The sequence below is a fragment of the Excalfactoria chinensis genome, chromosome 4 (assembly GCF_039878825.1).
Source record: "Excalfactoria chinensis isolate bCotChi1 chromosome 4, bCotChi1.hap2, whole genome shotgun sequence".
Lineage (NCBI taxonomy): Eukaryota > Metazoa > Chordata > Aves > Galliformes > Phasianidae > Excalfactoria > Excalfactoria chinensis.
Genome location: NC_092828.1, coordinates 41,343,710 through 41,368,352, shown reverse-complemented (window position 1 = coordinate 41,368,352; position 24,643 = coordinate 41,343,710). Strand labels below are relative to the sequence as shown.

The window sequence follows — 24,643 nt, the reverse complement described above, 5'->3', positions numbered from 1 at the left end:
AGAATGAGCAGTGCTGCACTTGCATGAGGTGCATCTTCATGTGTTAATGCAGTTCAAGGTGCTGAGCAGGAGATCCTCCAAGTTGGAACAGGGAGAAACTGGGGAGGAAGGAGGAACAGGGAGAGCAAGGTCAAAATGCCAGAAGCTACTCCTGCAGATTTTGGCAGCCTCATCAAAAGTGAAGGACTGAATAGATCCTGAAAGTACTCTTTAGGTATTCCTAGATGGTTGAAGATTTTGAAAGTTGCTGGAGCAACTGTAGGGTATTTGCTTCCTTGTTGTCATTTCCAGTTTGATTTTGCTGATGAAGAGAAGCCATCTATTGTCTTTTGTACAAATGGGAGTTACTTGTGTGCTGCAGCAGAGCCAAAAGCTCTCCAAGGTTTTTTTCCAAAGTCTTTGCTAATACCTTCAAGGTGAAGAGAAAGGGATGAAGCTGGATGTGATTTCTTAGACCAAAGAAATGTCCACTGATACGGTTCTCTGAGTCGCATAGGTAAGAACCAATCTCACCAAAGTTTATGGGAGTTACTTATATGATATTAAAAGTTGAGAGATCCCAGGGTAAGAGGGTGTTGTAGGGCATTTTACCCCACTATTTTTATTTATTTATTTATTTATTTATTTTTTCCTTCTATTTAAAGCATTGTTTGGATTTGCACAAAGTTCTGGTTTTGAGTTCCTGCAGTTTAGTCTTCCTAAGAAAAATATTGCTGTTCCAATGTGCTTTATTCAGTTCCATCATAAGTCAGTTAGGAACAGGTAGAAACGAAACATCACTTTACTCTTAACCAGGGGTTTGTATTGGCTAAATTAAATAAGTCAAAACTACTGCATTCTTCAAGTAGTCTTCCAGAATAGGTGCCCGTGCTTGTGTGTATGTACTCAGATGTGTGCATGCTGAATGTGTGTGCAACAACACGTGAGCAAATTTCTATGTATCAGCCTGTCTCATACCTGTTTGGGCATTGATAGGTTGCCACTTGCCCACTAGTGGAGAGGTGTAAATCCTCCTACAAATTTAGCGTGCTGCTTTGGCAGTTCTGCTGACAGACCGGCAAACAATTTCTATGCAGAGTGTGATTTTCTAGCTTAGGAATAGAGCCACTTTGAGTAGAACTCAGCGTTTTAGTGAGAAATGTCTAAAACGTTTACATAACCTATTTACATATGAATACAAACATCACAGGCTTTATATTAACAGCCCTTGTTGTTGCTCATTACTATGCATAGAAAAAGACATCAGCATTTCTAGTAGCATCTACAAAATTATAAATATGTGATAGAGTAATTACTGATTTGGAAATCTAAATTATATTAAAATGATTGTAGCATCTGTGTCTCCAAAAACCTCTCCATTTGTCAATTCTAATCTTTTATTGCTTAGGCAATAAACATGATTCTGATGTCTTTCACAGTTCTTTCTGAACACCCCCCCACCCCCCCTTGAAATTAAAAGAAGTGATGGAAGCAGAGACTTGATATGGAAGTATCCAAAATCAACCCATGGCTGTTTCACTCACCTTTTTTTCTTCTTTTCCTCCCGCTATCTCAAAGATACAAAACCTGGTGGGAGCCTTTGCTGCAAGTCATGTAAGGCAAGCAGGAGTTGCCAGGAAAATCACATCAGTGAGATTTTGCCGTGGTGCTCTTTAGATGCTCCTTCTCAGGGCAGTTAGTGCAGGGCTGATCCTTCATGCCTTTACTGCATACTGGCTTGCTTCAAACAAATGTGAGGCTCCTGTAATACAGGGGATGCATTTGGTGTACTCCATGCATTCTGTGCATTCCAAGCCTTGATGCAGTGATTGTGATGCAAAGTAGAAACTGAGGGCATATTCTGATGTCCTTAATCTCAGTAGTGCTTTGCTTCCAGAGGAGTCCTTGCAGGTCTCTCAGCAGCATTAGGCAGGAGATTTACTTCAGTAAGTGACGGTAGTAATGGTGTTTTTTCATCTTAAGGATCTCAGAAGGTTTTGTGGGGATGTCAGCATAATGTTTCCCGTTTTCCAGATGGAGAAAGAAGAGTGATGCTCACTGCCTTATAGCAGAACTCATAGGAGAGCCCCATTGCTGCTCCCTGCCAGGTCTTCTAGCCACTAGAAGAGGCTGCCTAAGGGAATTTGTATGTCCCTCACTCAGATGTGGTGATTTCAAGCAGCATCTGTTTCCAGGTTTTTCATTCCTGAGCCAAAATGTTGACTGGGAGAGTCAATAGGAGATGATTTGCCTGGAAATAATGCGCTTACTAGAAACATTGAGTACTGATGTGATGAGAGCATTGATAAGATAAGCATGGCCTGACAGAGTCATGCTGACCTTTGAAATGGTGTTTGAGAACAGGTCCATGATTTCCAGCTTGCATTATGATGGGGGAGTGGACCCATTTTCCAGAGAAGTATGTTTTCTCTGGCATACTTTTCCCAGTTTTAGCTGAGCTGTATTCCCCCGTTGACTTTAATTATGGCACTGCCTCTAGTTTTCACCTCTCTTTACAACTTCTGCTTACACCACGCAGGGACCTAAAGGCCTGTATTTGCATGGTAACAGTTCTGCATGATGAAATGTTGCTGTATAAATAAAGCATTCATCACACCTGCAGGGGAGGTTGGAATAAAATCCCGCATAGTTTTACTGCATGAGCAGTGAAAGATCGGAAATGACAAATGGTTTGACAAATTGTGTGCAGTGCATTCATAGCATTATTTATTTACTCGATCACATTGCAATAAGTGAAATGAACCTGGATTTTTGAGTGAGGTTTCAGAGTATTCGTAAAGGCAGAGTCCGCAGTGTCGATGCCCAAGCCCCTGGCACTTGCAGGGGCGGTAGTTGTTAGCTGCAGAGCTGAAGCATCTCTTTCCTGGGCTGTGTGCTTCCAAGAACTGACAGATAGGAGGCTTGGTTGGGACAAAGGAGATTTCTAAATTGGTCAGTTGAAGAAAATAGAATGTTGACTGTCACCTATTATATGTAGTTTGTTGAGGTTAGCAGTAGTGAGTATAACCCTGAAGCTGAGACATCCTCACCTTGACTGCTCACTGCAGCACCTGAGATACCATTCACCACCGTTCTTCTATTTTACTGGCAAAAATAGTTCAAAGAGCCAGGCTGCAAAATGGACTACTGAAGTGCTTCAGGATTTGAAGTCATCACAATTTTAATGGCATTACATGGAACTGAATGTCTCATTTTTTTCCACTGCTGCTCTCATCTATACATAACTAGGGTCAAATCTCCAAGCCAGATAACAACAGAGTCTGCCTGGTGCTTAACTCTAGCAGTCTAGCATTCACTAGGAAGATAGGGTACCATTTTCATCCACTGTCAACATGCTTCCTCCATTACCAAGAACAAGTGGAACCTGTTGCAAAGGGAAGAAATTGGACTCTGCCCCATAATGGTGTTCTCCTGAAGATGTAAGCAAAGGGCTGATGGCCATCTATGAAATTAAATCCAACTTTCTGATCCTCAATGAAATATGCATCTGTGAAACTGCTAAAGAGTAGGAACAAAGTAGGTGTGAGGGACAAAGTAAGGTCAGAGCAGTACGCTCAGCTTTATGGTCCTGATGGGGCTTCCGAGCTTTCTGTGATTTGTAAGCCTGCAAGGTGTTGCAGCATGGTTAATTTGGGTGAGCTGTTGAGATGAATCATGTTAGCTAAGGAGAACAATGCCAGGTAAATGGGTGTGCTGGCAGCCAGGTGTTCCTGATCAGCTTGTGGAGGGGAGAGAAGCTCCAAGATCCATAACCCCATGGCTCACGTGCACGGGCTGGTCCTTTTATTCTCAAGAGGTAAAAATGCTTCAATTCAAGGGAGGTCTCAGGTGGGCGGTTTGGGGACTGGTGAAACTCTTCTTGCACGCACTTTTTAGTAGAGACATATGCTTAGTTGCTCCTCAGCTCGTACCCTGCTGATGCTCCATAGGACTTGTAAATGGTGTTCACCCACTGGGACGTGGATCAGGCAAGAAGGGAAAATGCATCAAAATGTCCCCTATCTTCTTAACCCTCGAGTGCAGCGGGGAGGGGTGCGATGGAGGTAGTTGCATTCTCTTGGGAAACCCCACTGCAAGATCCAAAGCTTCATGTGGCTGCAACAGTTCAGTTCCTTGTCATAAAATGGAGGATTTTATTTGCTTTTATTAAGTAACAGAAGCTTAATTAAGTTTTTTGGCTTTTTTTTTTTTTTTTTTTTTTTTCTGAATGTAATAAAGTGATACAATTGAATGTAGGTCAGTCTCGAGTAATTGTTCCAGTGTTTTAGCAGCTGTTTAACTGATGCTCAAGTGTTAAATTAGAACGCTGGGTTTTTATTTATTTATTTTTTAAAGGGGCTAAGTGGTCTCCTTCTCAGGGGACTGGGAGGTTAGCCTTGCCCCTTTGAACCTAATTAATCAAGGCAAGGCCGGGCTGTCCGAGGGCCGGCTGTGGAATGCTCTCTTAATTGCTCACTTGTGCAGTCATTTGTTTTGTATAACCTGCGACGGATTAAGCTCTCTTACAGAGGCCTTTGCTTCTGTGATGGAGCAGCTCCAGCGATGCAACAGCAAGCTCCCCACCCGCTGCAGAAGGGGAGGGACGGCTGTCCCTGTGTGTGTGGTTCCCTGTTGCTGCTGGGTTCTCAGGGCAGAGTGAAAGTCGTTAGCTGCTGATACAACCCAAGAATTCTCCCATATCCTGCTTGCTCTATTTTATTGAATGTGAAACTTTAGAGAGAGAAACTTTAATGATTTTGTGTGCGCTTGTGTAGTAGTGCACGCTCCGTCGGGACCCCTCTGGCATCTCATGTCTCAGAGCAGCTGTCAGGCAGCTCAGATTCTTTTCCAAACTACCAATGGCCAAACTATTTCCTCCTTCTCTCAAGTATGGAATTTCGCCCCTGAGTCAGAGGGTCTGGGAGAAGATGACAATGATGGGTGGGATTCGATGACAAAGTTAGGGCTGCCAGAACATAAGGGCCAGGAATAAAATCTTTTATACCAGTTGAAGGAAGTGTCAGGAGGATGAACCAGGACTCTGGGTTCCTGCAGGGCTCCGTTTAGCTCTGGTGAATCGGTTTGAGACAGCGCCTTTCTCGTAATGCTTGCCATTAACATTCAGAAGAAAGCTAGATCATTTTAAGATGTTTCAAAAAGGGATGTTAAAATTTATCTTCCTTTTTATTAGATCCAGTGTACCAAGGCACCCAGTGGCTTTAGAAATGTAAGTAATGACAGGCAGAGAACAAATGTGAACTATAAGAATGATTTATGGAGACATCTGATGAATTTATCCCGCATCTTTACCCTTTCATCTGTCTCCCTGAACTTCAGCTAGTATGTCTGAGCTGCATCAGTCACATTTTTCTAATGTTGACTTGCAGGAGACATGGTCTGTACTCTGGAATGTGGTTTTCCCAGTTTCTGCCCCACCTAATGCTGCCCTGCAATCCCAGGCAGGGCTTTTTTGTTGGTTTTGTTTCCGCAGAGCTATCTGGGTTGGATTACCCAGTGGTTATGCGCTCCATGACATACCCACTGTCTGAATAGAGCGTAATAGCCAGCAGCTTTGTGTTCTCCATGAGAACCGAGGAGTCTCGGGCTGTTTTCAAACAGCTGGACCTTTTTGTAGCTGCTCCAAGAATGAAGCTCTTCGGAAAAATTCGGTGGTGGTGCGAGGCAGAGCTTTTATGGAAGTCTTGGCCCTAGAGTTTAGCTTCCTCCAAAGAAGATTTCTTACATATGTCAAGGTTAATTTAATGAACGTAGTCTTACAGTCTCTGTACAATGAAATAGGCAATACCCCACTAATGCAGCATTTTCCTCATCTGTACAAAGACTGGAGGTTTTACAGATGCCCTATTATCCTATTCCTAGTAGTATAGCTAAATCTATATGCATTTTGACCACATAATAAAGGACAAGTAGTGTAATGTGTGAGTCGGAGAGGATGACCAGTGAGAGTGGGGCAGGGTGAGGAGCTGGTGTGCTGAAAACTTCCTGACGAAGAATGGAAGACAAGTGGGAGGGAGTGATGGGACAGCTTGGTAAGGGTAGGGGTGTGTGATCCTCGACTTGTCATGGCTTTCTGTTGAGCACAGTGTGAGAATGCCTCAGTGGATCTTGTAGACAGATGTGCTTAGAACATCATCCCTCCATCCATGCCACATGGCTGCATGCACCTTCAGAAGGCTTGGTGCTATCTTTTGACAGTGTGAGGAACTTGACAGTGGCGGTCTTGAGTAACATGTCTAAGATTAGGCTATTTTTTTTTTTCTTTAAACATTTCCTTTCGTATATACTTTGGCAAGGCAGCGCTGGGCTGGAAAGCGTGTGAAGGTTTTGTGATGCTGTGCTTTCTCTTGAGCTTAGAATCAAAGTGCAGGCTGCCTTTCTTCAAGCTTTGGGCTGAAGATCAAAGAGACAGAGTTGGCTACATTGGAATAAAAAGAATAATCCCTTTTGAATATCAAAAACATATTTGGTTCATTTCAGGACTCTTGTGAGAAATTTTGGTTTGTTTCTCATTATTATTTTTACCTCCGGAGCCACAGACAGGCCAAGGCTCCTTTGCTCAAGGTGCTGCGCAAACTCAGGCTCAGTTAACAATGCTGTGTTAACGACACATGCCCCTGGCAGGCCATTTGTTTCATTCATTAATACTATGATTATTTTTTGTCTGAACATATTTAGCCATGATGCTAAAGGCATAACCTTCCACGTGTTGATCCTATAGCTTATTTGGCTGGCCTAAGGCTGAGGGACATTACTTCCATAACTGAACATTATGGACCTTCACTTAAAGATTCCCTTCAGCATTGGGCCATAGGCAGGACCAGTGAGGAGAGGGCTGCTCTGGGCTTTGGAAGCAGCACTGCCTCAATGGCTTCAGTTCACTTCTGAGTTCACTGGGGAAGTGCCATGCGCTGACCTCTCGTGCTGTTTGGGCATGTTCATTTTTGTTTCATTCAGACATTCAATTATTATGTCAAATTTGAGATGAAGGGCAGTACGAATGATTTGGGCCCCAAACCTTTCTTTAACCCTATTGGCAGAGGTGAAAGGCTACTACATTAAACCCACCAGCCCATGAATACAGATTATTTGAGCTCATTTAGAGACAGCATTCTCTAATCTCACTTTTTCCTTTCGCAGGAACCTATTTCTGTCTGGGAGAGACAGTAAGCAGCAGCACTGCTGTTGTTATGAACTGTGTAATTCCTTTTACTCCAAGGAAACATGACAATTATTGAGTGGGGATGCAGTGAAAGCGATACAGGAATCTCTTTTAACAGCAGGACAGAATATCTTTTGTATTTACTTTTATTAATATTATATTTAGCAGATGTCTGAATGTTTGCATTCAGGTTTGCTTTAAGGATAACTGACTCTGAGGAGAGAAGATGGAATGTAGGAGCAGCTTTTGAGTATGACAGGAGAGTAAGATGAGGTCTCTCCATAGGTGTCTGGGAAAAAGAAGCCCCCACCTCATGTGAGCTGCCACTTTTATCCACCCTGAAATGTGTGATGTGGGTTTTGCTGTGGCAACACTCCAGCCCTCTTAACATACCTCAAGCCATCAGAAAGAGATAGCTGCTTCCTCTGCCTACCCCAGCTCCCAGTGGCAGCACTGAAGAAGCAGAAAGAATGGGCTTCAGCTTGCACTGATTTGTGCTGAAAGAGCAAGGAAAACCAAGTAAGGTGGAATGCCAGCTGAAATTCAGCCCAGACCTCCTCGAGCCTTTAATTTGACCTCCTAACCCAAATTAAAAGCCAGACTGTTTTCTGTTCACAGTTATTTTAACTAGTGTTAACTCTGGCTAAACCACCAAGCCTTTTATTGCTTCGTTTGCTTTAGGTGTTTACTCTCCTCTCCAGATATCCTGCCAGTGTTTTGTAAAGTGGATTTTTATTAGGGTGCTACAGAAGTTTATGGAGTTGGAAGAAGTAAAGTACCTGTAAAAGGGGAGATGCGGTCCTTTAAAAGATGAGCTTTTACAGCCTGAAGGCTTGCCTGGTTTTGTTTTCAGCCATACATATTGTTATCCAAGAGGAGGTGAGGGCTCGCACTGCAAATATGTCCTTGTGCACGCCCTAAGCTCCTTGAAGCTGGAGCAGCCTGAACCTTTTGCCTAAACACAGCTGGTGGCTTGGGCAGCTCGTCCTCTGTCTGCCCTCGGAGGGTGAGAGAACCAGGGTCTCACTGCTGGTGCTGCCCAGTGCTCAGCCCCCTGAGCTGGGGGCCCCCTGACACGGTGCAGAAGGGTGCCCCGAATTGCCCTTAAATCCATTACATTTTGCCAATTTGCTGTTAAATGCTTCTTGTTAAAGTTTAAGGGCCTTATCAATGAGTTGCAAGAGCTTAATTCCCTTCTTAAACTTTTTCCCTATGTAAAACTGGTATTTAAATGCTTTCCAGGACCTGTTTTCCATCCTCTCACAGGCTCTCCGTGACACATGCAGGCAGTCCCCTCAGTGACCTTTGCAGCTTCAATTGGGCTCGTTCAGACTTTTCAGACTTTTCTGCTTTTTGGCTGGTCCGTGTTTTGGTGTGGCTTTTGGTGGTTTGCTTTTCTTCAATCGTGCCTCGCTTAATATAAAAATAATAATCAGAGGAATGAAACGGCTTGAAGCGATGGAAAGAGGAATCTTTTTCAAATAAAACATCATAAGCTTTTACAATAGCCGTAGCGGTTTAAATGCATCTCGTTGGCATATTGCCACCAAACTGCTTGGTGAGACTACAATTAGAGTGCTCTGTGCCTCTCTCTCTATTAGTTTGATCAGGGAAGAAGCAGCCGCACTGACAGCTCTGGCACCTGGATAGATAATTAAAACCCGTCAATAAAACAACAAAATGCAGCGTGCAGAGGGACTCGCCTGCAATAGCATTAAACACCGCAGATAATTACATCGCAGCAGAGGTTGGAAAGGCAGCTTCTCCCTGCTCTGAAAGATCAATAAAACAGACCAATTCGTAATGAAGAAAATAGTCCAGGAACTGGATTTTCATCTCCTTGTCATTAGATCCTTCACTTTTAACGTTTTGCTAAGGCAGAAGAAAGATTCTGTTGAGGAATTCTTTGGTTTTGAATGGCAAGCGAGCTGAGGATTTAGCTTTGCTTTTGTGCAGCGTGTTATTAAAAGCAAATGTGGTAAACCAGAGACTTTACCTGGAGCTTGTGGTTCTGTTCTCTCCCTCCACCCTCTTCTGCTTCCCTTTCCTTTTTCCCCTTTTCCCCCTTTCCCCTTTTTTTCTCTATTACTGTTTCTCCTTATTTGTAATCCATCATAAGACTCCTCTTGAAAGTAAAATTTCACTTTACTTCCTGTCTGTTTTCTCCAGGGTATTATTATTACTTTTTCCTCTTGGCCCTTCCTAAAGAGTTGACTTGGAAATACCACATATTGACAGGAAAGAAGACACTTCTGGCTGACTTATTCACCACGACAAGCTTTTTCTTAAAGCAATCATCCAGGGAGGAGATTTCTGTGTTTCAGAAAAGTAAAAGAATGTCTTGCAGCGTTGCCATGAAGGATAATGAATTAAGTCTGTCTCTTACTTTAAAACCATGAGAAAAGTATAATAGACCTTGAGAAACAGTCTTGGATATTGATGTCTTGGCTATATTAGCGTGTCCATTCATGTGATGACTGCCTTGCCTTTGCAAAAATAATACAGTCCATGTAAAACAGATGTCTCAGTTGAACATCTCTTTTATCTGGTGGGCATGAAGAACCCCCTTGTGTGGGTTAGCACAAGCTATGGGCAGGGCTCAGTTGCAGTAGGGAGGGATGTTAGGTGGATATTTGGATCTCTAGGCTTTCTACAGCCCTGCTCAAGGTTTTCTGGTTGGTCTCCCCAGCACGATCAGTGCTGTCCCCGTGTTTTTTGGCACCCTTTCTGCTTGTCTGGGGCAGATGGTCTCCACCTGGGTGGGGGGACCTGGGCTTGTGCCTGCAATGATTCAGGCTGAAGGGCTTTAGCTTGGGATTGATCTTTCATTTTGTGCTGCCTTGGCGTTTTTGTTCTGGCAAACATAACACCCCAGACATGTCTAGTCTGATGCTGCTGACGTGTCTATGCTATTAAAGTTTCTGGAAAGGCCTAAAATAAACATCACCTGCCAAACTATTATTTCTTCCTTTCTTTCTCTTTTGGGTAAATATATCAACAATGTCAGCTTTGGAAAAAATCAAAGATGTCAGAGGAAGAATAAGCAGCTGTTTATGTCTGAAAGTGCTTCTCCCTTGCTATCATAAGATGACCTTGTCACTTAAAAATCATAAAAACGTTGCTGGGGAGAAGGAATGGAAGAGCACTGAAGGGAAATGAAGTTTGTTTTTTGCTTTTTTGTTTTTCTGCTGTTGTTATTTTAAATCTGAGTTTAGAGTTGCAAACAGAGTTGAGCCCTGCAGCTGGTACTGAACTCAAATGTTTCCTTCAGTGCCACTGCTGCAAATGGAAAACAAATACTGCTGACTTATTATTGTCTCACATTAAACTCTTGAAATTCATTTTCCACTGGAGCAGGGAGAAATTCTGCAAAAATAATCCTCATTTTTTATTACAGTCTGTGTGTTACACTGAATTGACACCTTTCTTCTAAAGTAAACATTTTTCCATGTTTGAAAGATAAAACAGGCGCGTTGCTAAGTGGGATTAATTGGAGTTAGAAAGACAACATAATCACCTATTTATTTATTTTTTCTAGTGAGTGGGACACTTTACATGCTTTCTACAAGATAGATTTTTTCTCTAAAGCATGTATGTGAACTATCTGTTTCTTGGATGCTGGATGTTTAAAGGCTGCTGAGTACCTCCGACTGATTTTTGAGAGGATTTCGTGTGTTCTCCTTCCTTGAGCATACAGTCTTCTGTCTCTCAGTTAGAACAAAAACGGAGATCTCCGATTATGCTTCATTTTCTTGGTCTCTTGGTGACCTTCTGTGCCTCAGCGAAGAAGTAGTTTTGCAAATGAGAAGAGTTATAGGCATATGCCTGCTAGGAACTGGATGGAGCCCAGCTCATCAGGCACATGGCAGGCATAGAATGCCAAGCACTCTTCCTGCGGTAATGACTTTATGGAATTAGAGCCTAGGGCAGGATTTGGAGGTAGAGGTGAAAATTGCCATATCCCTCAGTTATCTCTTCCTGGCCTGCGGTTGCCCTAATTTGTCTCGATATATTAAAAGAGCCCACTTTGCCATTCGTGCCAAGAAATCACAAGATTCAGTGTAAAATCCCTTGATTTGAAATGAAGAGCAATGCAGCTCATGGGCTGGTTTGCTGGGAAGGGAGTAAGGCATGATTACATGTTTTTCCCTCCCTTTCCAAGGCTTAGGATACATCTTCTTTTATGAATCTCCTCTTCTGTGTCACTTCTTGTGTGTCGCTTAGTATCAACTGGGCCTTTAATCTTTCTGGAATGAAATACGATAAAGCCAAAGAGTCTGAGAAGCCATTATGAAAGTGGAAAAAACTATGAACAAAACCGTGTCAATCAGGGTTGTATTGATGAGTGTTTCTTACCCTTTCCTCCCCTGAAAATTTTTGTAGGCTGATGTCTGACAGTAATAGATGGTTGAATGGGTGTTAGTGTTTCTAACCTTTTTAGTCCAAATTGCCTTCTTCCTTTAAAGTGTACTGGAATGAGAACCGGCATATTTCATCTCGAGGCCTTAAAAAGAAACTCAAAATGCCAAGTACAGGGTATGGTTTTGCTGTCACTATGAAATATGCTGAGATATATATGGGAAAGGGTTTTTTTTGTTGTTGTTTTTTTTTTGAGCCCTTTTTTTTTTTTTTCTTTTTTTTCCTTGGCAAATTACATGGGGTTCTACCACCACTTTGTATTTCAGATTTTTGGGTAGAGTTTCTCATTTTGTTTTCTGTTGCCTTTCCCCGGGTGGCACTGTCAATTTGTTCTCACCTTCTTTTGAAGTTGCTGTGCTGGGTAGTCATGTGTTCTGCCATCCCTTATCCAGGGCATTGCAAGTGTTTAAGAAGGCTATGGCACTTGCCGGAGTTAGGGTGCTAGTGTATGTTTTCTGCTGCATTCCCTGCTCACCTGTTAACTCATGATTCTTGTATCTTTGATGATGACCCAGAATACAGCATGCTAAACTGAAGCTGTTGTTAGCAGCCTCAAGCAGTTGGGCTTCTAACCCAAATTTTCAAACACTGGTTTTAAACATCCTAATCATTTTGGATCTTGACTCATGATTTTGAAATGCCTCTTTGTTCAGTTGCTATTACTCTGTGTAGCATGGCCAGGATTGTCCCCAAACCCAGAGAAACTGTTGATTAGGCCAGTGTGACTGTTTGTTGAAAGGCACATTGAGCCCAGTAAAGGCTTTTTGTTGAAAGCAAGGTGCTGGATGCTGTTCAGTGCCTCTCCTGGAAGGCTGCCCACTCGCACAGCCCCAGCTACCTGTGATGTCCTCGCCAAGCCACCTGCCTGCCAGCAGTGAGGCTGAGGACAACAAAGCCAGCCTTTCTGTTCATAAAATTATTTTTCTGTGTATCTGATAAAACTAGTTGCTTGCTGTGATAACTGTCTTCTTTCAACAAGAAAACATGAAAATGTCCCAGCCCTCTGGATTATCTGTTATCCAGCAAACGAGTCTGATGAGCAAACGTATCAGCTCTTATTAATCTTTCTGTAAAATTAAAGAAATTATGGAGCTTAAGGCAGTGACTAATGAATCAATTTTAATTTATGGGCTCAAATAAAATCCTCATTAAGCCTGACAAACTATAGCCTCAGGTAAACACGAAGCATTTTCACTGCAGAACTAAATGAGCTCTGCGCTGGATGTTGTGGCTTCTGCCAGCAGAGCAGCGGGGTCAGAGGTCCCTTGTCTTGTCATAGGAGGCAGCAGCTTGGAGAAAGTAAATGCAGTGGTCCAGCCCCCAGGAGACCTGCTTGAGGAAGGATAAATATCAAAGACTAATTATATTTCTTTCTCTCCCTTGATTGTTAAAAAATAAAAAATAAAAGGAAGAAAGTGAAGGAATTTTTTCTCCGTTGAATCATTTATAACTAATGTAAGCATGTTGGCTATGTATGAAAAACTACTATTTTGTTTTCTAGACAGCATATTTGGTGAACTGTTCCTTCTCCTCTCAGTGTTACTGTTTCCAGCCTTTGCTTAGCACTAAACAGCATTATTCAAGATGACTGTTTTCGTGGGAGCATTTATAAATATTTTGCAAAAGCTATTTATGTCTGCCATAAAATATATAATGATTACTTTTGCCACAAATGTTGCTGCTTTAGTTTTTGCATTTCATTTGATTAAGATGCTGATATTTGAGGCTAGCTGGGGTCACTGTGATCGGTTCTTCAACAAGTAAAGGATCACACACTCATACTTAATTTTGTTTGTAGATCTTCCTTGGTTTGCTTTCACAGAGATGCCTCCTGGTGCTGTAAGAACTGCTTGAAGGGGAAGGGGTTGTGCCACCATCTCTCTTCCCTTTTGGAAAAACTGCCTCTTTATTGTCACTTTCAAAATCAGAGCACGTTTTGTGCACAGGCAAAGAGTTATCCTAGGGGTATGGATTAGCTGAAATGTAGTTAGCATGCAAGAAAATGGCAGCCTGAAGAGAAGTGGCAGTAAGCTGATGTGAGCGTCAGTGTTCGCCATCAGCCTGTGTGCGCTCCCATGGGAAGCTTCCCGAGCTGATGCTGGAGACTCAGTTCCTGCATCTTCTCTCCTTCTGATGCTGTGCCAGAAGTTGTGCCAGACTGTTTTCCTGTTTTCTGACTCTTTTTTTTTCTCTTTTTTCTTTTCAGATGCAGTAATCGAACCCAGTGTGCTGTTGTGGCCGGTCCTGATGTGTTTCCAGACCCTTGCCCTGGGACGTACAAATACCTGGAGGTTCAGTATGAATGTGTCCCTTACAGTATGTATCTTGATATATTTGCATTTGTTTCTTTAACAGAGAATGGAATTAATGTTGAGAATGATCCAGCCTTGAGCTTGTCTCTTGTTGCCTGAGGGCAAGTGAACACTTGACGACAAACTATGTGTATCATATGAGACAGAGCTGATAAAATATGAAAAATTGTCTTCTGTGCAAGGTTTGCGCTTACGTTAAAAAACATCCTAATAATACCCCAAGTTTGCCTAGTTGTGCAGTGTTAAGAGTTACAAGTCACCTTTTGGAAAAGCCCTATTAGTGAAAGCGTACTGTAAGAATGAAGCATTATTGCTAGCTTATAACTTTGCTTTCCAGACTTTTATACTTGTACTTGAATGGCAATGCACTTTGGACTGACTTATGTCTTTTTAACTGATGACATTTGGTAAGTGCTTTAAATATAGTATTGTATCACTAAGGAGACAGAAAGATAATGTTTTGGGAAATTTGGTGTTTGATGGTAGAAACAACTAATTTATAAGCTTCCGAAGATAGGAAGGCAAATTGCATACTTGCCATTTAGCTTGAATCTTGGAGAGCGGAAAGACAGATATGTAGGATTACAGCAATATGTGCTGAATGGGAAATGTCAGAGTTGGGGAATCAAATCCCTTAGATCCAGCTATGGTCCTAGAGGGGTGAACCCTCATATCCTAGCAGAGGGGTAGCATCCTTTGAGGGATGGGCAGCACAACCTGTCTGTATTGTGTTTTTCTACACAAAAAATGTGAAGCTTCTAAATGTGGCCAGGGATTTTTTTTTTTACAGGGTGAGCTATTAAACCCATGGAAAGTGTGACATCAGGGGCTTAAGGTCTGCCTCAGCAAGCTCATACTAAGTGAGCTAGCTCAGGCAGACCATTTGGAGGTATTCCGCTCTAAATGAGGCCTTTCATTGTACAAACAGTGCTATGTATGGGGAGGGGGATAGGTTTCTGCTTATCGTAGCAGGTTGTATTTCCTTATGATTTGTGATTTGCGTGAGGTGTGCTGTTCCCTCCTGAGACTGGGCTGGTAAAGCAATAGCCATTGCGTAGTACCCCTCTGTAGCCTTTGTTGCATATAAACAAAGAGGAATAGTGGTGCCTTGTGAGAAAGGTAATATGTGGATATTGTGCCCTGAGGTGTTAATCGGCCTTGTGTACAAGATGTGAAATAACTCTTCTGAGAGGTTGCTCAGTACAAAATGTACAGCAGGGACTGAATGTGTTTTAATGATCTGGATGAAATGAGGAAAACAACACCAACAAGCTGTACTACCTCTACAATTAAGTTAGTGGCTTTGATATCCACTTGATTTGCTTATGAGTCCAAGGTACTGCCTTATGTGAGTAGAATTATGGTGGAAAAGAAGGGGCAAGCTTGCTGTAAATAGGGATCTCATCTCCTGAGTTTGTTGTTCTGTACCCTTCATTGCCTAGGAAACTTTGAGTCAAGTCTTAATGAACTGTTACTTGGTGTAGCACCATGGAAGTTGGCTGGTAGGCCTGCATTCATGTAAGCTGTGCATTTTCACCTGCAGCAATGCAGTGGGAAATGTGAAATCTCATAGCCCAGACTTTTTCTGACTTTATTACTGCCTTCCACTTCTCATCCTTGATGGCTGCCAACTTGATTTTGCAGACAATCCTTCCTTGTGTCCCATGCCAAGGGCCAGGAGCAAAAAGCACCCAGGTGGATGGGGAAGGATGAGGCCTGGTGCAGGGGGTCAGCAAAGCTGTATCTGCACCAAAGCTGTTCCTGGTTAATGAAATCTTTTTCCCCCTTGGTGAGGCCTCTCCCATTTGCCATGGTTCAGCTGGGCGCTAGAAACCTATTGGGTTCTTATCACTGAGCTCAAGTGCTTCAGCCTCCTGTAGCCAAATTTTGGTTGCAACCCAAGTCCTTGCAGGTCCAGTTTCCTCAGCACTGCTACCTGCACCTAGCCACACTTTGTGTGCATGGTTGTGGGGATGGAGCAGACTCTGTGGTCTCCCTTCCTCAGCCACTGGCGTTGGCTCTGCAGCTCTATGCACCAAGCCCTTGGTGAGCAGCAGCACCAACCATATGGCCATCTTCTAAAGAAACACAGCAGCTGCATAACAAACGAATTAATATTTCAGCAGGCACTTAAATTTGTGTGCAATTTCAGCTTGCTCCGTCAGGTTGAATGCTTTACTCCTTAAGGCTTTAGTAGATGGTGAGATGCAGTTTAGCCAAGTGCTGGCTCAGTAGCAGAGGGGAGCTTGCATGCTTCTCAACAGAGCAGCGTTTAAGTCATCTTTAGCAGATGTTAGCACTGACCATAGACACTTAACTCAATGAAGTAGTGTATGGCACTGCCTTGGAGAAAGTGGTAGAACTTTAAACTCTGGATTGGGTCACTCACTTCTCTTGTGGTTTTACCTATTTATTTTTAATTTATTTCTTAATTCTTCCACTAACATGGATCATTTCTGAGAATCAAATATCCCTTTTCCTCTCAGGAGGGAAAGATATTTCTTACCTTCAGTAGCTATTTTAAAATGCCCTTTTTACCCTCCCTGTGACATCCGTGTGTGCTAACTACAGATGCCCCTGACAAGGGAAGTTTTGTGAGGCTGCAGTTGCTCTTAGCACATGGGGAAGATAGAGATGACTACAGAAGCAGTTCCATCCTCTCCTCATTTTCCTTGTCCTGCAGTAAGTTTATGTGATGACAGATGCTGCCTTCACAGCAAGAACCTCCAGTTGGTTGTATGTTGATAGACTTGAATGGCATGAGTTACCATATTTTTTCTGATATCAGAAACAGTAACCAATATATTTTTTAAGTACCACTCCTTTTCTTCTGAAATACCAAAATCCTTAATCTGGTTTTCTTCTGATTGAATTTTATTGTAATGGTTACTGACCAGAGGAGCTTTTCTGTAGTCTTCCATTAAATATGTGCTATTGTAGGCAACATTGCCAAGTTGTGGAGATAAGGCAAGCTGATGAGATGGATGATGATGATGGAGTTGTCTTTGTGAAGCTTGGTCTTCCTCTCACTAGGAATACTTTGTGTGTATCTTCTTCTGGTGCTTTTATGGACCTGTTCTCATCATTACAGTACATCTAGGAGTATAATTTTACTTATTTCATCTTTATAATATTCTAAGGGACATCCCATTTTACTCATGAGCCAGTGCAGGAAACAGATGAGCTGTTTATTCACTGCTATACGTGGGACTGGTAACAAGCAAGAGACTCCAGTCTTGCACAATCAATGCTGACAGGAGAGCTGCTGAGTCTGATGTCATTGCAAGTAGCCAGATTCTCGATTTATAATCTGATAAATCCAAACCAGTGTGCTGGCTTTGCCTATGCAAATATAGCCTTTGTATTGTGTACTTGACAGCTCAAGCCATCTGTATTTCAGTAGTTCTGTTTGTGTCTGAGATGGAAGAAGCGCACCTCAAGCTGGCTGAGCTCTTTCCCTTGCTCTCTGGAGCACCCATGCTACTTACTGTGGTGACATTATTTAAAAGTTAGAGCCTGACCCATGGCCCAAGTGCTGTGCTGGGTTAGTCATGCCTAAAATCAGACAGGGAGATTTTCTGATTTGAGGATGGTTGTTTCCCACTGGCTCTGACTGAAACTGGGTATCGTCAGCATTCAGATTCTATTTCAGCTAGGAATAAGGTGCTAGTTGGAAGTGTCATGCCATTTTATCTGTCCATTCTTGCCTACAGACAACCATACAGGCTCCCAGTGCAGAAAAGGAAATTTTGCTTGCTAGGTGAAACCTCAGTCTTTCCTGTGCTCCTAAGTTTTGTAGGTTGTAGGTTCTGGAGTTATACAGAGAAACTTGTGCACTACTGTCCTTTAAAACTGAGCTGTTTTAATAAAGAGTAGGAAAGCATGCAGGAGACTGGAGATTTTGATGCACAGAACAGGACAAAGTGGAAAAAAGGTGGGAGCTCCACAGGGATGAGCCTGTTTGCTGCAGTGATGGAAAGGAGGGAGCATGAGTGGTGCCCTGGGCATGGCAGAGGCTCACCTATCATATCATGCTGATAACTTACCTCTCTTCCAGGCAACAAGTCTACCGCCGGGTTTTAATATTGGAGAGATCTATTCCAAGGATTCTTTCCTGCAAGGGAAAAATGTTTGTGGTGTCTGAGAAAGGATAAATTGTCCTTCCATTCCATTCCCCTGGGTAAACAGGTTAATAAACGTTAGGGAGGGATGGAGTTTCTTTGGGGCTTACAGACAGTTTCCTAGTTTCTTGGTACTAACAAGAAGGAACACAACTCTGGAGTGTTGTTCACCTCTTCTTTTCTTAAGGCTTTTTTTTTTTTTTTTTTTTAAATGTGGAAGCTGAAATCGCATTTCCCAATTGGTGTATTGATAGAAGGAAGGAAAGGTCATTTTTTGCTAGAAATATTCCTTTTATTGCTGACGGAAGAGTAGATGGACTCACATATCAATAAAAGTGAGGGATTGTGTGATGTGGGAACAGAATTCAATAAGGTTTTATTGTATCACAAGTGGACCGAAGTGCATTTAAAAACCCTAAATGAAGGCTCACAATATCTGCTGTGCTGGACCTTAGGGCCGGTGAATAGACAGATAATTGAATAATGACATTTTTAAGGGAATACAAACAGTAGAAAGCAAACTGATATTTTCATTGCTACAAGATTGCTGGTGGAAAGGGAAAGGGGGGGAGAAAATTACAGTCTGAAATCAATGTAATGAGACCACTCTTTTCAAAGAACGTTATTCTTAATTATTTCTGGGGTGCTGTAAGACCCTTAGGCAGCCTCTAGGCTTTCCCTTTTGCATTTTATTGACTCTTTTCTTGTTGAGATGCAGTGTTTGCCTACATTGCCTTGTTTTGTTAAACAAAAACAATATTTGCCATATTTTTGTTTTTGGCTTTTCCCAAAAGAACTTCTAGAGCCTGCAGGAGAAAATGCCGGGAGGTTAAGAACAGCCATTGGCACTTTGGTCAGTAAGGAGTGAATTCCCCCCTCTGAAGTCAGAAGTCCTTTGTTTTTGTGAGTTAAATAATTGATTTGCATGTGTGGGCTAGTAACAGGAACGATAATAAAAAAAATAACTAAGCACCCATTATGAATATTTCAGGGCAAAGAATCTTTACTTTGTATCCTGCTGACAAATTGCCTTTCTTCCAAGGTATACAATTCTTCAGACATTGCAGCCAAAACCCCTTTTTTGTATTTGCTGAAATTCTCAGCTCTGCTTGTCTCTTCTTTGTCAGAGGAAGCAGAAACAAAGGACCTGCTGCTTCCCCTATCAGCCTCCTTTCATTGCTTGCTTATGGGGAGACTGCACACATACAATGGCTGCTTGGAAAGCACCCTTAATTAAAATAACCTGATATTATGGGGCTTTGGGAACCTGGAGTCTGCTAGCATGGATGCTGAGCTATCTGCGTAGGTGAATGCAAAGTTTTCCATGCCTCACCACCTTAGTCATATATATATTTTTTTCCCTTGTATCCAGTCTATATCTCTCTTCAATGTTTCACCTTTTCCTGTCACAACAGAGCCTCAGAGTCTGGCCCCTTATTTCTTACGGTTCCCCATGTTCCTTTGAAAGGCTACCTCCTGCTGGCTCCTGTCATCTCCATCCTTTTCTCTGGGTTGAGGGATGCTTCTTCATGTCCCCCACTTGTGCCAGAAAGTGTGTACTTTTGTGAAGTCATCTTTCTCTCACCCGCTAGGCTAAGAGTATTCAAAGTGCCTGCATTCCCTGACATGTTTTGTCTTCACAGCACGTGTTGATTTTGTATTTCCAAATGCCCAACAGTGTGTATTCCCATGTATCTTTGAGTCGTTCATGCTTATTTATTTGAAAAGTCACCGTGGTGCTTCTGCCACTCTTAACTGGATTAGATCTAAATAGCTGCAGGGGAAAAACATTGGAGGCTGTTGTAGCTTGGACACCCATGAGTTTGTCAGCTGATTGCGGGTGTTGTATTGCACATTTGCTGTGAAAGTCGGTAGGGCCATCATTTGATGGACATGTATTAGTACTGCTTAGAAAAATAGCTCTGGAGCTTACCAGATGAACAGATTGTTAGGGAAGAGTCACTGCAGTGAGTAAGTGCACGTTCAGTCACATGGGTATTTGAGACTCACTTCTCTGGCCATACTATTTTGAAATTGCGCTCCTAATTAATCATGCAAATGAGGTAAGCCTTAAAATGAGGTCTGATATTTGAGCTGAGCACCTACAAGCTGTGCAGCTGTTGATGGTCTCACACTCAATCCCATCAAAGACCCAAAATATTAGAGAATGTGGGAGGGAAGAGTTTAATTGAACCACGAGTAAATAGAAAGATGCTATAGACCTCTGTATATACCCTTTGTCGGTTATAAGAATTTCGTTACTTCCAGGCTTTTTGTTTTTCAACTCAAAGAAAAAATATTTGTTTGCAGCATTATGAAATGGCTTTTCTGACTCAAGGCTGAACTAGCCTGTTCCATGATGAGCTATGAGAGGAGCAGCCTACAGCAGGCTCTGCGACGTGTGGGGCTATGTGCCATACACAATCCACGCCAACAGTGTGAAAGCAGACTTCAAGCAGGAAAAGCGGCTTTCTGCTTAGTTATTTTTTGAGGAAAATTCAGAGCTGCTTTTTCCATTTGTTTAGAAAATACAGAGAATCTTTTCTTTCTTGTGCTGTGAAAGTTTGAGTATCCTAGTGACAGATTTAATTAAGAAGAAATTAGGTTTTTCCTTTCCAATTAATACTTAAGTAGGTGTAAAGTGAAATGGATACCAGTGACAAATTTGCAAGAAATTCACAAACATATTGCAAGGATGATATGGGGGAGCATGGAAAGCATGACATGAGTTTAATATTGATTACAGTTTTTGGCAAATGCACCTGGGAGAAGGTTTCTTTCCGTCTTTGGAGATTCTGAGAAGGTTTCTTTGGTAGAGGAAGAGAGAGTGCATTCATGTCCATATCCCCACCATCATCTGATGCTCACAGAGTTTGCATTACAGAGGCCAAGACTTGAAACAATTGGAAGACCTTACCGTGGATATGTCATATGTTTCTCATGTTGAGTGTTTTTCTTGATGCAGAATGCTGTCATTTCTCCCCTAGGCCTTTGTGATCGGTTTCCATTATGGAGATGGAAGACTCTGATGAATAGTGCGATTTATCTAATTTTATGAAGATTATGAATCTAAGGGAGTAACTTAATTCCTAATGTGACTTCAGTGCACTATTTATTTCTTCCAATCTTGTCCCATAGCAGATGAATTTTTAGTGAGAAAGTGTATACTGTTGCTCTGGGTTTAGCCATTTATACTAAAATTTGCTTTAAATCTTTTGTATTGGTTTTAAATGTACAGATGGAAACAAAATGTACAGAAGGTATATAAGTGAATGAGTAAAGGGAAAACTCACCAACGGTGGTGCCTTGACTGAAGCAGCTGAGGCAGTCCTCCCTGGTGAGCGATCTCCAAGAGATACTGCTCCAGTGGGAGTCAGCCCTTAAATGAGGTCTCAGAGGGGATGGAGTCAAGCTCCACCCCTTCCGGGAGCACAGTTACATCACTCTCACCTGTGCTCCCACAGCTGACCCCATACTTGCCTCAGCTGATTAATCAGAGGTTCAGGCTGTGATTACCAATCTCCCATACATCTTTAAATCTATTGTCTGAATGCCTTTTGCCTTTGGGCCTGAATCAAAGGTCATTAAATCACTGGGAAACTTTCTTTCAACATCAGCAATCTTTGGGTCAGGTTTCTAGTAACCTGAGGCTTTCTGAAGTCATTATTTTTTTTCATGAAATTCATCTTTGTCGCACCCATTTCCAGCATAGTGAATACCTGATACTATCTCAGCTAATAATGGGAATCGTAACCATGCTGAACAGAAAGAAGAATGAAATTCTGGTGAATTCCTCAATATATTAATAATCCATTCTCTTCCCCCACCTAAGTGACATACAATTTCATATCCAAATAGTGGAACGTCTTTCTAATTTTTGAAATATATTTACATTTGTTTAACAAAGATGGTGAGAAAACATAGCAGTTTGACCCGTGCAATCAGGCTTATCTGTGGAAGAAACCACTGGCTTTAGGTTATTTGTACCACCCAGTGCTTCTCTTCTATTACTGACGTATACCACTAGCTATTTGCCACCAATTTGCTGTCTAAACACAACCCAGTACCTCCCAGTTGTCTCTGAAGAATTCTGTTGTCCTTAAGAGAAATATTTTTCTTTCCATCTTTAATAACCTATTGTCTAAATTGCGCTATTATGCCAAGCACCCTCCAGAGACGCAGATATAGATTTCATACATTTTATAACAGATCTTCATGGAGATAATGGTTATATTTCCAGATTTTATTCCTATTATCCTTTCATCTCCCTCTCAATAAATACTGCAAAGGCTTCTTTCATTGATGCAAGTAGTGTAAGGAGATTAAGACCATCCTTGCCAGGTGCTATTATAAATCCACAAAAGAAATGAAATACATTTATTGGTTTTTATTCTGGCCAATAGGGAGAGCAGAATATCTGTATCCAGTGGTTAGGTTTAGGATTGAAGTTCATTTCTTCTAGCACATGAGGGAGGAGAGGGGGAGAATGTTGAGTGTATTAAGGTAAATCCCTTTAGTGCGTGAAATACCAAAACGCATCTTTCCAGATCTAAAAATACAACTTTGTTGAGTTTCTTTATATTAAAAGGGCTCCCAGGAAGAGAGCCAAATGGAGCTGAATGTATTACTTTTTTACTCATTTCCTCTGCTTTCCTTGCTAACAACATTTCCAGTCAACTTTTAATAACAATATAGGTCTGCATAAAACCATAGTGCTCGCATATACCTCAAAATCTGGCAAAGGAGACAGAAACACGGACTGCACAGCATTCGATTTTGGTTAGCTTCTCTCTCTGTTTCCAAGAGGAATTAAATGTTAGGATCCGTGGGAGTCTAAGGCAAAAGAGCTCTGTTCAGGGCATCCTTTTGCAAAAAAAAAAGAATAAGAAACAAAGCAGCTTATCTGTATGAGTTTTCTTTTCCAAAAGTCACACAATAAATAAATAAATAAATAAAAGCCACTCAAACCACATGGTGTGGCACAGTCATAAGCTAATGGCTTGGCAGTACAGGAATGTTGACTTACAGATGGGCTCATGCCAGCTGCCTGGCCAGCTCTCAGGAGCAGGATGAAGACCTCAGCTCTAGAGCCAGATACTACCTAGCTTTAGAAAGGTTGTTACAGGTTGCTCATGAAGGGTTTTTTTGATGTGTGTTTGGCTTTTGGTTTTGGGGGGGGGGGGGGGGGGGGGGAGTAAGCAATTGAGATTAGAAGAGATTTGTTCCAATTAATTTCCCAGATGAATGTACTGCTGAGGGTCTAAACTAATCTCCTCCTCCAAAGTCTTTTTCCCTCCATGGGTAACTTAAATATGTCTAATGTAGTTTTAAAAAACGCCTTAATCTCATTTATCTTTAATTTCTCTGTTCCGCTCTACAGGCCCACATAAAAGGATTTACATGGAGTATTTATCCCTTCCAATATCAAAAGCAAATTCCCTTCCAGACCTCAAATTTCACTGATAATCCTCAGAGATGTATAATTTTAATTTACCTTGCAGCAGATGACATCTACCTGGTTTCTCTCTCTGCTTCTCTGATGGTATTATTCAGCAGTGCCTCATTAACTCTCTGCTTTTTCTCTCTCACACGGTGAATGGTCTGTCATAGTGAAACCATTGTCTTTTCCTTCCCTTAGAGCACAGGCTAGTTCTGCAGAGGCTGGAGCTCGCATGTGCCTGTGTAATCCACCCATCTCTTCTCTTTTATCACAGCACAAGCAGTGTCAGGCCTTTGTCCTTTTACTTTAAAATTTAATAATTGCACATTCTTCAATTTAAGCTCTTGCTAAGGCTTGTGGGACCACACAGGCACGCACACACCTGAAAACTTCAGAAGCTTCGGATGTTCAGATCTGCAAAATAATGGTTCTGCTGTACAGGACGGCAGATATTGCACTCTGTGGGATTTTGAAAATGGGACCATTGCATTTTGGTGCCCTTAATGAAAGCTGAGTTTCCTTTGAAATCTGCCTTTAATATCTGTGTATAAAACACTCAGAGTTACTCCACCCTTGTTACTGTTTGAAGCAACAAAAGGCGCCGTTAAGTGCCGTTCCACGTGCAGCCTTAGCAGACAGTCCCGTGTTTCTTCAGCAGAACGAAAAAGGGGCTGTATGTGTGTGTAAATGCAGACTCAGACTTGAAAATTTGACCCTAAGGAGATGAAAATTCAGGAAATGATACGTAAGTGATGGTAGAGACTTTTTTTTTTTTTTCATTATTGGTAAGATTTGGCAGAAAGCACTGAAATTGTGATATAAATGGCTGATACTCTAGCCTCACTTAGGGGAGCAGAAAAGAGCAGCTTGTGGCTCTCACTGGTGTAAAATTACACTATATCACTACTGGTGGTCTTTCTCTTATCATACACTGAAATTAGCCCTGCTTCAAGTATAATTGCATTTGTATCCTGTTGCTGCCCCAGGTATTGTACTTCAGTTGGCAGCACTTGGAAAAGGAAAGACTATTAGTTGATACTCAGTATGGAGCTAATATGGATGCACCCCATACTGAAATGAAGCAGTGAAAATGCTGTAGTATCTGAGCACTGCCAGCAGGTTTTGCATGGTGTGTCTATGCTGCATGGGATGTGTTATGTAGGGAAAGTCTGCAGGCTGTATGGGCACACCT

At 42.0% G+C, this 24,643-nt stretch overlaps 1 protein-coding gene across 19 annotated transcripts in view; it reads left to right on the top strand.

The window, feature by feature from the left end:
* ADGRL3 (adhesion G protein-coupled receptor L3) overlaps positions 1 to 24,643 on the top strand; it is a 486,086-nt gene that overhangs the window by 260,680 nt on the left and 200,763 nt on the right. For all 19 annotated transcript variants that reach the window (XM_072336646.1, XM_072336645.1, XM_072336644.1 and 16 more), the window contains one exon: positions 13,785 to 13,894. In XM_072336646.1, the coding sequence (XP_072192747.1) occupies positions 13,785 to 13,894 (110 nt within the window). The remainder of the gene's footprint in view (positions 1 to 13,784; positions 13,895 to 24,643) is intronic.